Raw genomic sequence first — 19613 nt, forward strand, 5'->3', positions numbered from 1 at the left:
TCACTCTGAACTGAAACTATACAATATTCACCACGGGATAACACGCAAACGTATACATGTTGGACGAGAGATAGTGACTGTCAAATGAGCCATAGTATTGTCTCCATAGCTATAATATAGATATAGCTCTGCAAACATTGTGACGCACAGTGAAAATGCCTATCTTTTAAAGCATGGCTCATTGACTACAAGGATGGAGATAATGGCTGGCGCTGAAAGTGTTAACAATGGAGGAAAGCTGTTGGGTATAAACTCATCACAATAGTTCAATTCTTGTGCAGACAGCTACAGTACAGCTGTTCTTCATTGTTCTCAAAGACAAGACTACATACACGCCACCTTGTGCACACATGGCATTGTTTCCTTCCTGTTATCCTTGAGGACAAAGATAACCTGTGAAATTCTTATTGGATTCCTTCTACTGACCATGTGACATACTTGAAAGACTATTCTCAACACTCATTTTGTGAAAGATCACAGCAACTGCTGACTGCTTTCAAAGGTTTCAGCAGCCATACATCTGTGCATAATGCTTCTCATGGAGGACCATGCCACCATGTTTTTGCGCAATGTCACTGATTTGATAACTTCTAGCAGTTCACTACATGCTTATTATGTGTTGGAGTGTTGCATTTATTTATTTTACATTTATTTTGGATTTCATGGTGGGTTTTTAGTTCTTGATTTATTGTGATGTTTCTTCTTGACTTGTTTAAAGACGACTTGTCCGGCCCATGGGGACATTAACTTGTGATTTCGGGCTTTACAAATAAATGTGATTTGATTTATATAACCATATGATTTCATTGCTGGTTCAATAAAGTGGAGATCAAAGTTTGATTGTAAGAATTATAGCTAGGGATGCACCGATCCGACTTTTTAAGTCCCGATACCAATACCTGGGCTTTGGGTATCAGCCGATACCGAGTACCGATCCGATACCCATTGTTCAATTAATAAACTGTATGCCTCACTGTGTGGAAGAGACTGGGATCATTCTTTTGTGCAAGGCAACATCAGGCTTGACTTAAAACATTAATTTACTAACTTAGTGAAACAAAATATAACAAATTAACACAGATATAAATGTACTGAATTGTTATTTCTCATTTTATTTATTATTATATTATATTATTTAAATATTTTTGTATCCGATATATATATATTTATTTTTTCTATACCCGATCCAGCTATTTTAGTCATATCGGGGCCGATATCCAATATCAATATCGGATCATCCCTAATTATAGCTACACACACGACAACGGTCTCAAAGCCTACTTGAAACAGCTTGACCTCAGCATGTAGTAAGTCTTCATTAATCATCATTTGAAGTCTCTTGCAATGGTGACTATCATTATAGTAGCATCATTATTCTCAAAGTTAGTTTCTCTGATAGAATAAAAAACATTATATTACGTACCGTATTTATACTGCAGCTAGCATAGAGTAAGTATATAAGAAGTAATTACTAGAATTCAATGAGAAAACACTGATCTTTTTAGAGAATTATGTAACGTTCTTAGGAATGTATCTATTGTTGAAAATGAAAACAACACAACAAGGTGCTAAGCCAAGGGCAGTCGGGTCCTGAACTGAGAAAGTGTCTTAATGACTTACAGTCAACATAGCTGTAATATTTTGTGCATAAGGAGTTGAGAATGTGTAAGGCTGTCTGTCTACAGGCAGTTGACAGCCTTACACCAATGGCTGGCTATCGACCTTGTGACTGAAGAAAATCAGTGCTATTTTATCGCTGTACCTGCTACTGATTTGCATACAATACTAACTTGTACTGTACATTTATGCTATTCTTTTTTGTTATTGATATGTTGATACTTTTGTCTTAACAAATGTATATGTCTTATTTGCACTAGCTGTGTCGATACCTAATCTTGAATTTCCCCAAGGGGATTAATAAAGGAACACTTGAACTTGATACCGGCAGAGGAGCCAATAATTTGACTCCTTTATACTGTGAAAAGGATAGTAATGTGACAAAATAAACTTGAAACTAAGAGAAATGGTGATAATGTGGGCCATAGACTGTTGGATAAAGTGTTACCTCCTTCAAGACCTTGGCATTGACCAACAAAATCCCTTTCAACTTTGAGAATATTCTACACCCCCTGCTTTGTCTAGCTGTGCGTTCTTCAATTAGCCTCAAGGCGTGAACATACCTTTCCCTGTCAAGGATCCCATACTCAGCTGTCTTGTGCTACTGCTGTGGGGGTAATTTGAGACTTGCACTTGAACATAAAGGCACCTTATCCCATTGTCTTGCACTCCTTTGTCTACAGTACAGTATGTAGGCTGACAGTGTGCCAACAGAGTGGGCCCTGCCCCTGGTCTGACTGATCACCACTGCAATGTGGAGTTCCCGGGGGTCCCCAGAAAGATCTTGATTCTTTTTTTGATTATTTAATTCACTAGAAGTTAGAGAATGTACTGTTACAGTGTAAGAATGACTATTTTGCTGATTTACTGTTTCACTCTCCACTGTTAGCTCCCCATCTAGTACAGCATGTAGAATTCTGGACATAATCATATCTTAACAACCAACATCTGCAACAACGAGACAAGATATTATCAAACAAGGGTCCTCCGCCTCATGTGGGGGTATCTAACATTAAAAGGGTTGAGAACCACTGCAATAGACAGTATACCACAAAGAAGCACAATAACACAATATCCACATCACTTTGCTCTTGATAATGTACCATTTTCTTTATGTATCTGCAGGGAGATTCCCTTGGAATGTGTTTTACATAAACCTAACCGCTTTGATATCTAATGTATACAAAATGGCTGTATATAAATAAATGGCTTGTGAGAATAAAAAAAAGCATTGTTGGCACACAACTATATTAAAACAACTACTAGCCACATCGTTACTAGAGAAACTACTATAACACGTTGACGCTTGGCGCTGCTGTCGAACGTCAGCTGGAACAGGAAGTGAAGAAGTCACTGGCTCAGGTTAAATCAAATTAAGCCTGTAGCTACATCAGGTACAAACAATGGAGCACCACTTAGTGACCAAACATGGCACTGCAACTAAATAACAACACAAATACAATAGGCACATTTGTGACTATTACAAATATAACACGTTTTATACTTGTGCTACAAGATTTTGGCCTGTGCTACAAAACCAACCTCTTGATAGATTTCGATCAGAATCAGCCAGTATCACCTCGTCACCTGTGTTCGTGAAGTTTCTGCATTGTGTTTATCTCTTACTCCGAAGTCGACCTTCTCATACTGGCTGTACAACTGTTTCATCCCCGTTAATGCTATCCGTAATCAGAAGAATTTGACACTGGCAAACGTGGTACCTTTCTTGGAATTTAAAAATAAATTTTATCCACTTTTTCTCCTTTTTCCATTTTTGTCCCATCCCAATTTTGCCGTGCCAATTCTCCCCTGTCTTGAACGTTGCTCGCATATGCCCCCCACTGGTCGGTTGTACGGAGGATAGAAGCCTTGCATCACATGTCCCCTCCGATAACTTAAGTTTTTATTTTCATTTTTGCAACAACATAGACAATACACTTCAACATACAAAACTATAAAGACATAATATCAAAAAGAAATAAAAATAAAAAACAAATAGACAAAAATGAGAAAAGAAAAAAGGGGTGACATGGGTCCTTCGGCCCATTCTATATTTACATTGTTTATTTCCATTTCCATTTATTTTCTTGTTTCCTTTTCATTCTTCTGTGATGTCGTTCCTTTTCTTCCTATATTCCTCCCACTTTTCCCATTTTGACTCAAATTTCTCCTCTTGCAGCCTCAGCATATGTGTGATTCTCTCCATTTCCTGTATCCCCTCTATTATCTCTGTCCATTGTTCCTTCGTCGGTGCTTCTACTCTGTACCACAGTTTAGTCAAAGCTTTCTTGGCTGCTACTAATAGTATCTTAATCAAGTATTTGTCTTCCCCCTGAATTCCTTCCTGTGATAGGTTCCCCAGATACAATACTTGGCCTGCCTGGGGTATTTCGTATCCTACTATTTCATTTATTATCTCTCCTATCTCTTCCCAATAGTTTCTTATTTTCTGACATCCCCAGAATATGTGTGTGTGGTTCGCTACTTCTTGTCCACATTTTCTCCAACATGGTTTCTGTGCTGGTGTGTAATTGCCCTGTATTTCTGGTGTTATAAAGAATCTAATTATGTTTTTCCACCCAAACTCCCTCCATATCCTTGATCCTGTGGTTGATTGTTGTATCTTACATGTGTTATACCATTCCTCCTCTGTTATCTCTATTTCTAACTCTTTCTCCCACTTTTCTTTTATATACAAGGTTGTTATTTCCTTACTGTCCATTATTGCCTGATATAGTGCTGATATAACCCTCCCCTTCCTTCCTTCATATGATTTTACCATTATCTTAATTACCCCATTCTGTTCTTTGTCTCTGTCTTGTTTTATTTCTTTGTTATAGTAATCTCTAATCTGTAAATATCTAAAGTGGTCTCTCTATTCTCTAGTCCGAATCTTTCTTTAAATCTCCCCTCCTTTTATCGTCGTACATATCCCCCCCCCCCCCCCATCCCCCATCTTTTGAACCCATGGTCGTCTATCCCTGGTTTGAATTTGTTGTCGTGTGTTATCCATCTCAGTATCTTGGATTCTTTTTCTAGCTTGTATTTCTTTACTATTGTGTTCCATATGTTTATAGTGAATTTGGTAATTGGGTCTAGTAGTTATTCCTGTCTTCTGAACAGCTCCCTATCTCCTATTAGTGCCTGCACTTTGAATCCCTCTCTTTTGGTTTCTATATCTTTCCATTTGTCATAATTCACAATGCACCAGCATGCTACTGTCCTAAGCTGTGCTGCATAGTAATAGCCTTCTAAACTGGGTACTGCCATTCCTCCTTTGTCCTTTGGTAGTTGTAGTCACATATCTGATCCTTGGTCTTTCCCCCCCCAAATGAATCTTGATATCTGTCTATCCTATTCCCTGAATTGTTTTTTGTGGTATTAATATAGGTAGAGACTGAAATAGGTATAATAACCTTGGTAATATGTTCATCTTAATGATTTCGATCCTTGAGCTGAAATCTAGGGGCATTACTGTCCATCTTTCTAGGTCTCTCTTGATTTTCTGATTTATCTGTGTATAGTTTGCCTCGTATAACCCCTCCACCCCTCTTGTGATGTTCACCCCTAAGTACTTGATCCTGTCCATGTCCCATTTAATTTTGTATTTTTCTTTGATCTCTATCGTTGGAGTGTAGTTCAGTGCTAAAGTCTGTGTCTTCGTCACGTTGAGTATACCCTGAGTAATATCCATATTCTGTCAGTAAATCCATCAGTGTCGGAAAGCTTGTGTCTGGTTGTATCATATATATATTAGGGCTGTCCCCGACTAAGGATTTGGATGGTCGACAATGATTGGCCAAAATTTGCCGTTAGTCGACTATTTGTCGGGAAAAAATAAAATAAAAAGTATAATATTTTTAAATTCTTAAAAAAAAAATTTGTTTACATTTTTTTATCATTCCATTTGGGCTGTGGGGGGTGCTTAATGTCTGAAGGAGTCAACTGAAGGCTTCTTGTCCTCTGCGAAAGCATGCAATTGGTCCACTGATGGATACATCTTGGTAGTCTAGTCTAGTGTGTTCATTAGATGGGTGAAATCCTCTTTCAATGCCTCTGTGCCCGTTTCTTAGGCAGTTAGCCTCTGGTATGCGCGCCATTAGCATTAGCCACGCTTCTAGGCCTGTTTGCTTTTGGAAAGTAAAATGCTTTTTTTTTGCAGTTGACTACGGCTCCTTTCGATTGATTAGTCTACTATTTGACTAATAGGGGTCAGTCCTAATGCATAGTTAGTTTGAATAAACTGAAATGCGGACTGAAATGCATTTATGCATTTGATATATTATGTAAAACCAAGTTATAGTCTACATTGTTCCAAATAATGCTGGGATCGGACTACACCATATTTTTGCCTTTCATGATGGTCCCCATACCATGTCAGATTAGGTTATCATAGCATCATCTTGATGCACCTTGAGAGACAGCAGATTTCCGCATGCAGATTTGTCATACCATGACAACAGATGCATGATATCTATAAATCATATTTCTGGAATTGACACGTCAGTGAAGGTGTGCTCTCAGGAACGGGAGGAGAGGAGAGACGGGGAGACGAGAGATGGGAGTGCTGAGCAAACAGCTATATAGGCTACTATACATTTATACATTCCTGTATCACAGTAACTATATTGTTTTATACACAAAACATTTGCAAACCTTTTGTTCAAGGGACACAAGCCACAGAGTGGGCATTCAAGAAACACTCGCTCGGTTGATTTGAAATCAGAGCTCTCAGTGAATGAGGCAGAGGAGAGGGTGGAGGGGTGGTGGTGCTCATTTGACTGAAACCGAAGCAGTCAAGGGCTAAACAGCTTTTTTTCTGCATGTTTTTTCAGAATTCTAACACTGCAGATGTCTAAATACCATATTTTTAGGAAAAGTCAAAGAGGGAGGGTTTATCTTTTTTAGTTCCAAATGATTGGAATTATAAAATTCATATGACTGGCCCAGCTCTTCTAGTGTTAACATTACAGGCCTATCTAATCTGTATTTTAGTGTAGTTGGCTCTGTTTGAATGGTCTGTCCATCAAGATTAACACCAGGATATGTTTTAATTAGGTTACTTTATTTCTCAATATTCTGGTGATCTGTGATCCATATTTCACACTTTATTTTTAATACGAATCAATCCCTATCTGATGGTGTTTCTAATACTAAATCTACCGGTTAGAGGAATGTATGCTATGGAAACTCAATCAGGATAAAGGATAGGTATGAACAAAAAATGTATACATATGTACTTGTAGGACTGGGCGATATGGCAAAAAATTATATCACGATAATCGATAACGATATGATAATGTTATCATAGTATAGTATAAAAAATAAATATATATATATATATATATATATATATATATATATATATATATATATATATATATATAAAAATATATATATATTTTAAACACCAGATGTATGTTTATTTTGCAGCAATTCTTTGTCCTTGCCGCCATCTTTAGTATTATAGCCCCTCACACTCCAGTTCTCAGGCTGCAGCTGGTTTGAAAGCGAAAGTAAACAGGCTTCTCTGCTGGCTGTGGCTCCAGGGGAGTTGAACAGTTCTGGCTCTGCTAGTTTCTTTTCTATTTTTTTTGGTTGACAAACCACCGCACATGTGCACCGTGACTCACGACTGGAGACTAGCTCTGCTAGCACACATAGCCTACTGTGTACAGACGGTTTCAAACTGTATTTTAAATTAGAAAGCAAACAAAATAAATGGACAAGAGAAAAATAAATCTCAATTTGGTCAGTAATATGGTGGAATATTGTGGAATGGAAGTATTAAAGAAACCATTATGAAAATAAGTGAATTACTGTTTAGAAATCTATGTTTTGCTATGTGTTGATATATGAGGAATTTATAAACAAAAATGTAATCATTTGGTATCTTATTACTGGATCTTGTGAACAAGTCACATTAGAAAAGTAATGTGCTTTTCCTATGTGTTTCCTTCTCTGCCACTGCACAAAAAGTACTGTAGGAATTTCTTTCAAAAGTGGTTACCAATGGTTACAGGCAGCCATGTTGGAAGAAAGAGAATGACACAAACATTCCATGCAAGACCTCTATCAGTGTATTCGCTAGATTCTAATATATGCACAGACAGTAACATTTGCCTACTGAGAGACAAAACATAACTCACAGATGTCATTTGAAGAACACCACTCTTTATTCTGTCTCAGATAAAAGAATATAGGGAGAACTACATCACTACATTTCATATGAGATGAGGAGAAAGTCCATCTGAGAGCTTCACTCTTCAGGTTGTCCTTTCTGGAAAAAAAAAAGATAAGATACACATCATGAGACATTTGTTTTATAATTTAACCCTTGCACTGAAATGTGTAAAAAAAAAATTAATTGATTAATCAATCATCAATGAATATATTAAAATAATTTGCTTAAAATTTTACTCTGGCCTCTTATTTAAGTGTATTCTTCAACATAATACCCTATCTACTTGAAATTTACTGTTTTTTTATATATATATATATATATATATATATATATATATATATATATATATATATATGTGTGTGACACAAAAATGCGTTTCTTTTTTTGGCTGGTAAGAAATATGCTTGGCGGGTAGATTTTTCCCATCTACCCGCCACTGGCCAGTGAGTCAAAAAGTTAATTTCGTGCCCTGCTGCCAGGCATTGTGCCCATCCTTATGCCCAGTCTGCCAGTGCTGTAACCCTATGGAGATGTTTACCTTCTTTGCAGGGCTATAACCTTTTAAATATTATAGCTATATCGACATTACTATGGCCCATTCAACATCGGGTATCTATCGTTCCGGATGTGGGAACGTTATATTTTTTCATTCATACATTGTCGTGTTAATACCGTTGTGAATATAAGTATGTTTTTAAGGTTTTCTGCAGTAATTCCTAAAACGCAAGTTATAGGCCCTGACGCATATGATAGATTATCGATTGGCGTTTCTTTCCTATACACGCTATATTAGAAAATTCAAATGTATATGATCGGTATACATTATGCTTCATCATGCGTGAAGCATGAGGGGGGGGGGGTCATTTATAATTCATTGATCGTCAGTAGCATCTTTTTTTACTATGGGTTGATATACGTTGATCAGATGGATTGCCGTGAAATTAATAAACAATCGGGCTGAAAATAACGTTAGTTTCCTCTTACCGTTCACCGATGAGACTGGAGGAAAAATATTCCAATTATTTGACGTCGATCTGCTAGATCCATTTCCCGTTTGTATGATGCAATAAACGCCGAAATCATATTGATTATTGCGTTTCGAAAGCGATCCCAATGCACTCGAGTGTGTATCTAGATCCATGCTACAAGATATTACTGCCGTAGGAATTTCCTCGATGCACGGAGTGCCACTTCCGGTTTGGCTTGGAGTGTAACTCGCCCGACATCCACCAGGCGGCGGTATTGAGGCGTTGCAATATCAGACAGGGTCCAGCTGCAGTCCCGGAGGGAGGCTGGATGAATTATGAATGCCATGGCGAAAAAATTTAATATTGAACTCGTTTCTGGTGCACAACGCATGGCGGGCAATAACGAGTATACTCGTTTTTGGCGTCCAATGTGTTAAGAACGAAAATAGAACACTTTCTAAGCATTGTTGATAAATGAGGGCCCTGATGAGGTCAGAGGAGTTTGATAGTATTTACTGAGGATTGACATACTGTTGATATTTAAACATAAAAAAACATAATACATAATAAATGTATACATGATCATGCAACATAAAAAATGATTTGGGATAGGGAGGGGTTTTAGGTTGTGAGTTCCAAAAAAATTTAACTTAAAGTTTAAAGCTCAATATATAAAAACGTGGCACTTTACAGTGAACAGGAGGTCTATTTGTATTAAAAACAATAGGGCCATGCAAAATAAATTGTTTGGTTCCGGTTGCCGACCGACCCTGCCGATTTAGGTGCGACCCAAATACATTTTATGAGTTTAAATTTTTTTTAAAGTTTAGTTAAATCTTAGTAAAAAAAAGTGCAGTCCATGTCAATTATGAGAATATATAAAAAGCAAGTGTTTCACAATATTTGCACAGCTCTCTGACGTCAGGATATTTAGTAAGTAGTATTTAGGGGTGGCATTTTTAATACTACTACCTTTTGTACATTGTACTTTTGTAGTACAGTGTCTTTGTATTTTAACCTTTAGTATTATGGATATTAAACATGCTGGCAGAGTACATGCATCCATGTTGTCGTGAACATTTTAATTAAATAAAAAAATTCCCTATCCATAGTCGCCGTGGGAAAAAAATAAAAAATAAATGTCCTACCTACCCATGGCCTTAACTGACAACCAACAGGAACCAAACAATTTATTTGGTTAGGCCTAGATTGTTTTTCATTTAAACTTCTTAATAAAAAAAAAATGTCAAATGATATTTTTGTTGCCTTTTTTGAGTTGAGATAAATGTTACTGATTGTTAATATTGTTTATATTTATTTACCTAATTTATGTGCAATCGTTTAATTTCAGCTCAGTGTAGAGAAATGCACCGATGCTAACAACCGCCTTACTGCGTGTGTCTATGACGACACTGTTGACACCACATATCTGTGACACGCCTGCGACAACACTAGTAGTTTTGGGGGGCCTACCACCCCCCTGAAAATAATCCTAGGGGAAACACTGACATTACCCCTGACCAACAATACATTTTTAATATTTTTTATCTACTTTTTCTCCCCCTTTTTTCCGTATTTTTCTCCCATCCCAATTTTTTTGTCGTTATGCCAATTCCCTTCCTGGTTGTTGCATGCTTTCGCCCCCTACTGTCGGCCTGGGGAGGGAGAAGACTACCACATGTCTTCCTCCGATACATGTGGAGTCAGCCAGCCGCTTCTTTTCACCTGTCAGCGAGGACTCTCACCGGGGGAGTGTAACGCGTGGGAGGATCACACTATCTCCCCCAGATCCCTTCCCTGCTGAACAGACGCCCCGACCGACCAGTAGGAGTTGCTGTTTACAACGACCAGGATACATACCCCACTGGCTTCCCACCCGCTAACACTGCCAATTGTGTTAGTAGGGACGACTGAACAAGCCGGAGGTACCGCTGACAGCTGGATTCGATCCCAGAGTCTCTGCAGTGGTAAGCGAGCGCTTAGTCCGCTGCGCTACCCAGCAGCGCCAACAATTTTTTTTTTTTCTTACAACATTTTAATAAAAAATTATGTAAACATTATGGTGATAAACCATAGAATTATATAGAAGAAATCTAACCTAAATGATCTCCTGGTTGTGCTAACAAATTGGAAGCTCCTGACATAATTCTCAGTTGATTGATCTGTGACGACCAGGAGATTAACATGGGTATCACCATACCGGCATGGTCCTTTATGCTGTTAGGCTGTCAAAAAAAAAAATATATCCAAATGATAATTAAATCAAAGTTTACCTTTGATCCAGTATCACGGCTCTTGGTTCTCATCTTGTTGACCTGAGATTCAGCAATGTCAGCCCTCTCCTCTGCTTCATCCAGCTCATGCTGAATCTTGCGGAACTTGGTCAGACTGGAATTGACTTGTTCCTCCTGAAAGTTGTTTATTGTGAGTACTCAGGTGTGAGGAATATGGCTTAAATAAAGTGTATGGCCTCCAAACGTATCTACTTACAGCCTCCTCTGAAGTTCTCTTGAAGGATTTCACCTTCAGCTGCAGTTTGTCCACCAGGTCCTGCAAACGGGCCAAATTCTTGCGATCCTCCTCGGTCTTAACAAATTTGAATGAGTCATGTATTAATGCCATAATTCAACCAGAATAAGTATTAAGAAATCGACAGCAATGCAACTAATTGAACATTACCTGAAAGGTAAGCTCCTTGATGCGTCTCTCATATTTACGGACTCCTTTCACTGTGTCACCGGACTTCCTCTGCTCCAATTCCACCTCCACTTCCAACTCCTTCACCTATAAATAAAAATAACGATTGAGTATTGTCTCACTTTCTCACAATGTCACATGTAATTTAAAATGTCAGTCTGAAAAAGGTGATCCTTTGCCACTCACCCTGGACTCCAGTTTCTGGATCTGCTTCTTGCCACCTTTCATGGCGATTTGCTCAGCTTCATCCAGACGGTGCTGCAGGTCTTTAATGGTCTGCTCCATGTTCTTCTTCATGCGCTCCAGGTGAGAACTGGTGTCCTGCTCCTTCTTCAGCTCCTCTGCCATCATGGCAGCATCAGTAATGGCCTTCTTGGCTTTATCCTCAGCATTTCTGCACTCCTGCACAGACTCCTCCACTTCATTCTGAAGCTGGGTTGAGTCAGTCTCAAGTTTCTTCTTCTGGTTCAGAAGACTGGTGTTCTATAAATGAATCACACATATTTATATCAGTGCTGTGCAATGAATATTGTGTCAAATGCATTTCAGATTAATACATATTTTAATAAAAGTTACTACCTCATATCATCAATGTTACCTGAGAGTGGAGGAGCTGAACTCTCTCACTGACATCCAGCAGTTCCTGCTCAGCCAGTTTACGACCTCTCTCAGTCTGCTCTACCAGAGATCTCAGCTCATCTAGTTCAGCCTGCAGCAGGTTGTTGCGTCTCTCCACAATGGCAATGTTCTCCTTCATATCATCACTGCCACGAAGAGCATCATCCAGCTGCAACTGGGAGTCCTGTAGATATGGAAGTATCACATCTCATAAGTGCTGTTTTATAGTATTATTTCCATCTGTGATAGGGGGTTCCCACTAACACCAAGGACATTGACTAACTAATCGACTAACAAAGTATTTTAAGAAGAAGTGACAGAAACTAAGACCAAACCAACAATGAATCACCTATGAGGAAGCAGTCATATAGCAGTGATTATGTGTATTCAAATTAACCTTGAGGTGAGAATGGAGACCCTTGAGCTGCTTCTGGGCCTCGGCTGCCTGCCTGTTAGCCGAGCTGAGCTGGATCTCCATCTCATTGAGATCTCCCTCCATCTTCTTCTTCACTCTGAGAGCTTCATTCCTGCTGCGAGTCTCAGCCTCCAGAGAGCTTTGCAGGGTGTCCACCGTTCTCTGTACGTTACGCTTGGCTTGCTCCATCTCCTCATCCTTTTCAACCAGTTTGCGCTCAATGTCAGCCTTGACCTGGTTGTACTCAAGCTGGGTTCTTAGGATCTTGCCCTCCTCATGTTCCAGGGTGCCCTGTTGAAAAATGTGTTGTCATAAAATGTAAGCCCATTTCATGTTTTCTCTTCTATGCTTCAGTAATGATATTGATTGATTGATTGAAAACTTTATTAACAGATTGCAGAATGGGTACAATACAGTACAGCTCAATACAAACAACTGTTAACACATTGAGTGCCAACGACGAGATTAGTTGTGCTAACTCGCCATGCGCTGAGTGCCAATGACGAGTTATCGTCGTTTAATCGTTATTTCTTTTATTAGCGATATCCATTAATTTTTCATCCATCCAGCCTGACGTTATCATTGTGAATGGGTCTGAGCTCGAAAAGGGCAAATACCGCCGCCTATCGTCTCCCGGATGGTAATGCACATCATTGGATTGGATTGGGTGGGCATGTGCATCAGAAAAAAAGTCCGGTCCGGGGTTTTCCCATCTCTGGCAAGCAGTATCATGTTATCACATTCACTGGTGAGGCTCGGAGCAGCGTCGATTATGTGTTTTGGTGCTATAACGGATCAATAAACGCGATCAATATTTGGAATGGCCATCAGGAATTGGATTAATCTTTTTGCAGAACATCTGATGTGAGGTAAGGACTCTATTTTACCAGTATTGGGTTAATCAGATGTTTTTTTCTCAGCCATCGCAGCGTGTCTGTGTGTGTGTGTGTATGACGTTAGCGCTGACCAGGTCATGGATAATTTTTCAGCTCGCTTCTCTAGCGTGCATAAGTACACATATACTATCGATAATCTAGCGTTTATTTGAAAACTATTCATAAATCAGCCAAAAAATTACAACGTGTTTTGTGTATTCCACTAAATAGCTATTATCGCAGAATTTCTCTGAAATTACTAGAACTCTCAAACTATACTCGTATTCAAAACGGTATAAAACGGAAATGTACCAATGAAAAAACAATCAGTTTCGTACATGTTGACTGCAAGCAAGTCATTGATAAGCGAGGGGTGTTTTAGACCCATAGCCATAATTTAAGATATAGTCTAAGCCTTCGCAAATTTCCCCGACCTCCCATTGACTTCAGTGCTGGCACTCTAGCCCATAATGGTCAAAGGGGGCGTGGCACTCAATGTGTTAAGAGGATGCAGACCAGAAAAAGACTTTCGTCTTGTTTACATAAGGGTGCTCCATTTTCAATTCATCAAGACATTTATAACATACAAGACATACAAATATACAGTTCTGTGTAAGAAAAAGAGATCATAAAAAAATATACATCCGAAGGGGGAGATAATTCATTGGAGTGGGTAGGGCTGGGCGATATGGCCTAAAAATAAAATCTCACACCACCATCCGATTTAAATCGATTTTCTTTTCTTAAAAACTAGAAACGCCAAGGAAATCATTCAAATAAGCTTTGTTTTTATTTGACACAAAAAAATTATCAAACCAAGATGAATTTCCCTATTTGGATTGAAGTGCAAACCTGACTTTCACCAATCTTCACTTTTTGTAAAATAAAGGGTGACTAAGAAAATCTTTTTGATTGATTTTCATTTAAAAAATCTTCCTAAATCATTCATTCGAATTAATCGCCCAGCCCTAGGAGGGGGTAATTGCAGCCACCCGTAGGTGCTCTTTGAGAGCGGTTTTGAAGGAGGGTAGGGATTCACATTCCTTTACGGGCATTCCACATTATTGTGGCATAATTGCTAAACGTGTTTAGTCCCTTGTTTGAGCCGAATCTGGGTTGAACATGATTTGTGGAACTCCCTCTGGTGTTGTGGTCGTGGACTTCACTGAAGTATTTCGACATGTACATGGGTATCTTAGTGGTGTAGTGTATCTTGTAGACCAGGCCCATTGCAAGTTGCTGTACTATTATGAATGTATACATGTATATGCAGTCTCACCTCGGCTTCCTCTAGAGCAGTCTGTATCTCTGCCTTCTCCTGCTCCAGCACTTTACGGACTTTCTCCAGCTCATGGATGCTCTTTCCTCCCTCACCAAGTTGCTCAGTCAGATCAGAAATTTCCTCTGTGAACAAAATAATCTGTCAGCTAAAATAATTCAGGAGAAATTGACAGGTTCAACATTTCAAACAGAAAATTAAACAACATTTTATGTTCAAACCTTGGAGGTTCTTGTTCTCTCTCTTCATGGTCTCCAGTTGATCCAAACACTCCTCATAAGAGTTCTTCAGTTTGAAGAGCTCAGTGCTGAGAGACCTGGCCTCTTTCTGGCAGCTCTCCAGCTCTGTCTGGGATTCCTCAAACTTCTGCTTCCACTCAGCCAGGAACTGGTTGAATAACACAGTGTTAGAAATGGACTCATTGCATTTCATGGTCTTCAGTAGATCAACATAAAACAGAAGTTATACCTTGTCAAAGTTTCTTTGCTTCTTGTCCAGAGCTGCAGCAGCAGCATTCGATCTCTCCACATCCACCATGAGATCTTCAATCTCATTCTGGAGTCTGTGTTTGGTCTTCTCCAGAGAGGAGCATTTAGCATTTACAGCTTCCACAGCTTCCTCTGCATCTTGCAGACGCTGAGCCAGCTTCTTCCTGTTAGACAAAGATCAGAAACATGACTTTGGGTTAAGGTAGTATTGTCATATCATGCAAAATGATTATAGTTATTGGTCAGTATGATTTGTGTCTTATTAATGTACTTGGATAAATACAAACATTTAGGTTTAAGTCATCTAACTCTTTGTCAAATGATGAAGTGTTACTAAAGTGTTGAGAAATGTTCTTACTTTGCCTCCTCCAGCTCCTCTGTCCTCTGGACTGCATCAGTTTCGTACTTGGTTCTCCACTGAGCCACCTCAGCGTTGGCCTTGGACATGCAGCGTTGCAGCTCAGCCTTGGCCTCCTGCTCCTCCTCATACTGCTCCCTCAGCAGGTCACAGTCATGGCGGGCAGACTGCACTCCATGGGCAAGTGCATTCTTGGCCTATTAAGAGGGAAAACACAATATTCAGTCATCCTTGATCACTGATGTAGATAAATTGTGGGTGATGGGCATCATGTCATTGTTCACCTTGATTTCCTCCTCCAGTTGTCTCTTGAGGTCCTCAACCTGCTGAGTGTAGGACTGTTTGCCTCTTGTTAACTGAGAAACAAGAGAGTCCTTCTCTTCCATCTGTCTGGTCAGCTCACCTGTCGGATTAAAAATAATTTTGTTTCAGCAAAGTTGTATCAAGCCTCGTTAAGACGTACATACATCAGCCGATTCACAGCAGAAATGCTGCTCACATTTAATATGAAAACCCAGCATCAATTTACCATGATGTAATTTACTGTTAGCAACATTAAAGGCCAACCCCAATATCCCCCCTAGGCCTTACCACTTGGCCCAACCCCTGACATCTACCCCTCCAACTGGCCCTCCAAAGGGAATGTTTATAGATACTGACTCACAGCGGAGGGGTTTACGTTTCTGTAGTGATACGTATATTTTGTACATAATATGTATATTTTGTATGTATAATTTGGTTTGGTTTAACACCTTTCCCTTTTGAGGAAAAAAGAATCATGTGGCTTTTTTTCTATCTCACTTTTCTCCAGACACACACCGTTCCAAAGATGATTACAACTATTTCCACCGCTCCAAATCAAGAAGAAATAAAAATAAATCTTAAGTTATAGATATCTTTTGATGGCAGACACTGTGGTTATGTCAGTTTAACAATCAAATATGGCGAAACTGCTGAACCGGACAGTACCGCTTCTCATTCTGTATTTTTCTCCACAGTGAAACTCTATTGGGTCATAGGACGCCGGTCCCTGTGTCAAATAGTAGGAGAGACCTGTCCGGTTATGGAGAACTGGTGGCATTTTGTAACTTTCAGGTGTCAGTTCCACAACATTTCAGTTCAAATAAATGAAATAAATTGTAGGCACACAATTAACTTGTTGTGTTTGATAGATACAATAAATACATAGGCCTATCTGTATTATATGTTAAACTACACTGTAGATTATGTTTCTAATAAACTGATACAAATATGTATCACTACAGAAATATGGAAACTCTTTACACTATTTTACTACAGGTGACATAAAGAGAGGTGTCCCATTTCCTACATAATGATGTCAACATCTTGCTTTTGTAGCTCCATTCTGAATATCCATTACACAGTCGAGGGCAATCCAAAACTAGGGGTAGGGCCAAGGGAATGGAATTGGGATTGGCTGTAATTCTCAAAAGTGGCTCCTCACACCCCTCCTTCCTTCCTTGTCTATGGCCTGGGATTGGTTGTGTCAGTTTTGGCATAACTATCCTCTTACTTTTATTATTTGCGGAACAAAACCCTATTAAACAGTTCTAACTGTCAGGAGGGGGTCCTCTGGGGCCACTAGGGCGGCACTTTAGGAGACAAATATTTAGTAATGTTTGTTTGGAGCTAAAATGTCATTGTGTCCAAAGTGGCATGGAGACGTGCTCACAAGCCCCAGGCTGTGATGAACATTTGAGCACTTTAAAAGAAAATATTATTTAATGTTTGATTGTCATATAGCTCATTGTATTTACAATTCAAAGACATTTGAGAATAAGATTCATTGTGATCGTGTTTTCATACCATTCTCAGTCAGAAGCTTAGCTTTCTGCATGGTGAAGTCATTGATGGAACGCTGGCCCTCCTCAGATTTTGTCCTGTATTCAGTCATCTGGTCTTCAAAGCTACGGCACATTTTTTCCAGGTTTGTCTGAAAATTTATTTGAAAAGCCATTTAACTTTTTTCTCCCTTGATTGATACATTTACTCCTTGTCTTGAAACTGACAATATTGTTTAGCCATACAGGACAAAATAGATCAATCGTTCTTAGGCCTATTTGCTTCCACTCACCTTGGCCTTGACGATCTGCTCCATGTTGGCGACCACATCATCAAGCTCCAGTCTGAGCTCACTCTTCTCTTTCTCCAACTTCTGCTTGACTCTCTGCAGGTTGTCAATCTGCTCTCCCAGGTCAGACACACTGTCTGCATTCTTCTTCCTCAGAGTAGCAGCAGTGGCCTCATGCTGCAGAGTGGCCTCTTCAAGGTCTCTGCGCACTTTCTGGAACTCAGCCTCTCTTTTCTTGTTCATCTCAATCTGGGCAGCAGTGGCTCCACCAGCCTCCTCCAGCCTCTCACTGATCTCCTCCAGCTCTCTGGCCAAGTCTGCCCTCTGTTTCTCAACCTTGGCTCTGGCAGCTCTCTCAGCCTCAAGCTCTTCCTCAAGCTCCTCAATGCGGGCCTGAAAATATGATTGTCCAGTTTCCATTTGATTTGTTTTTACACCAAACAACAGTTCATTATATATCTGAAATTACCTGAAGCTCCTTCAGTTTCTTCTGGAGCTGAGCACTCATAGCCTGTTCATCCTCTATCTTGCTGTTGAGTTGGCCGATCTCAAAATCTTTCCTGTTAAAAATACAATGTTTAGGTCTTCATATCAGGACATACTATCAGATACCGTAATGTAGTTTAGGGGTGGTGCTTACTTCTTCAGCCTTTCCTCACTTTGCTGCTTGTCATTCTCCAGGTCCATTAGGCTCTCCTGGGTCAACTTCAAGTCTCCTTCCAACTTTCTCTTGGTTCTTTCAAGGTCCATCCTTATCTTCTTCTCTTGTTCCAGAGATCCTTCAAGCTAGTAGGAATAATAATAATAAAAACAAACAAAGCCATGTGATCATGCAGATCAACCATTTATTGGAAATAATATTTTTATCCAAATTAACATTATGTGAACAAAGATAATAGTGTCATGTCAACTTTGGCTAGAGTTTTGTCATGGCATACAAGCATACAGTGAAATGCGGGGGGCCTTGCCCGCAACGATTGTGCAATAATACAATAATAAGAATAGGATGAGAATAAGACGTTTGTGCAATAAACAAGTAATAAGAATAGGACATAACAGGTATACCGTAATTCCTCTAATAGTAACCCCGGCTTGTATTTGTTTCAACTGTAGCGGGTACCAGGCTTGTATTAGGAGGAGGCCTGTATAAGAGGGAGGCCTATATTTCAAATTTTCAAACGGATCATAATGAATAAATCAACATTTTGTGTCAGTTTGAACCCAGTAAAATGTACTGGGTTCATTTATTGAAACCAAGTACTGTATGAAATAGTAAACAGTGCAATTACAGGTGGTCACTGGTCATTTCAACGTTTTCAAAGTGAAATCAAGTAACTTTACCTCAGCAGCTCAGTGTGCAGCTCAGTATATTAGTAACCCGGCTTGTATTAGGAGGTCGGCTTATAATTGCTTAGCTCAAGAGCGCACCCGGCCATTAATAGAGACCCGGCTTGTAATTGAGACCCGGTTACTATTAGAGGAATTACGGTATGTACATAAAGTTTACAAAAAGTATGGTAAGACATGCTAAGGTCCTGCGATAGTGCAATACACTGTTAGCTACGGATGAGGCACTGGGTCTTATGTACACTACTATACAATGCTATACTATACATTCTACAGTTATACTATGTGTCCTTATGCTAGCTTGCTATATCCATCTGTTTACTATACAAGAACCACACCCGTACAAGTGACTTGTACAAAAAAAGTGGCTTTTACAAATGTTGTGAAATACTGCTTACTTTTTTAAGTTTGCTGAAGTTTATTAGTATGACTTGTTTAGAATCATGAAATTTGTCTAAAATTTTGAACTTCCTGAAAGGGAAGATTATTATAAAATTGCACATTTGGAAATGTCAACAAAAACTTCCCAACCAGCTTATCTCTTGGATATTTTACTCTTTTAGACAAACTGCATTCTCAACACAAACTAATCACTCCAGGGTTAATTTGGAAATGGACAGAGAACGCCTCAAGCAAGTGGACCAAGGTACGGTTATTTGGTTCCCACCAAAATTT

The 19613-nt window shown here is 39.2% G+C and overlaps 1 protein-coding gene across 1 annotated transcript in view; it reads right to left on the reverse strand.

The window, feature by feature from the left end:
- Positions 1-19613, reverse strand: part of LOC311237596 (myosin-7-like) — a gene marked incomplete at both ends in the record, with an annotated part of 46395 nt that overhangs the window by 10956 nt on the left and 15826 nt on the right. The window contains 15 exons of the mRNA XM_084325537.1: positions 11043-11177; positions 11260-11355; positions 11449-11553; positions 11653-11949; positions 12065-12268; positions 12482-12790; positions 14654-14778; positions 14875-15040; positions 15122-15305; positions 15500-15696; positions 15784-15902; positions 17327-17453; positions 17595-17984; positions 18061-18151; positions 18232-18377. Coding sequence (XP_084181663.1) covers positions 11043-11177; positions 11260-11355; positions 11449-11553; positions 11653-11949; positions 12065-12268; positions 12482-12790; positions 14654-14778; positions 14875-15040; positions 15122-15305; positions 15500-15696; positions 15784-15902; positions 17327-17453; positions 17595-17984; positions 18061-18151; positions 18232-18377 — 2691 coding nt within the window. The remainder of the gene's footprint in view (positions 1-11042; positions 11178-11259; positions 11356-11448; positions 11554-11652; positions 11950-12064; positions 12269-12481; positions 12791-14653; positions 14779-14874; positions 15041-15121; positions 15306-15499; positions 15697-15783; positions 15903-17326; positions 17454-17594; positions 17985-18060; positions 18152-18231; positions 18378-19613) is intronic.

This window comes from Notolepis coatsorum (genome assembly GCF_963971535.1).
Source record: "Notolepis coatsorum genome assembly, chromosome: 12".
In the NCBI taxonomy this organism is placed as follows: domain Eukaryota; kingdom Metazoa; phylum Chordata; class Actinopteri; order Aulopiformes; family Paralepididae; genus Notolepis; species Notolepis coatsorum.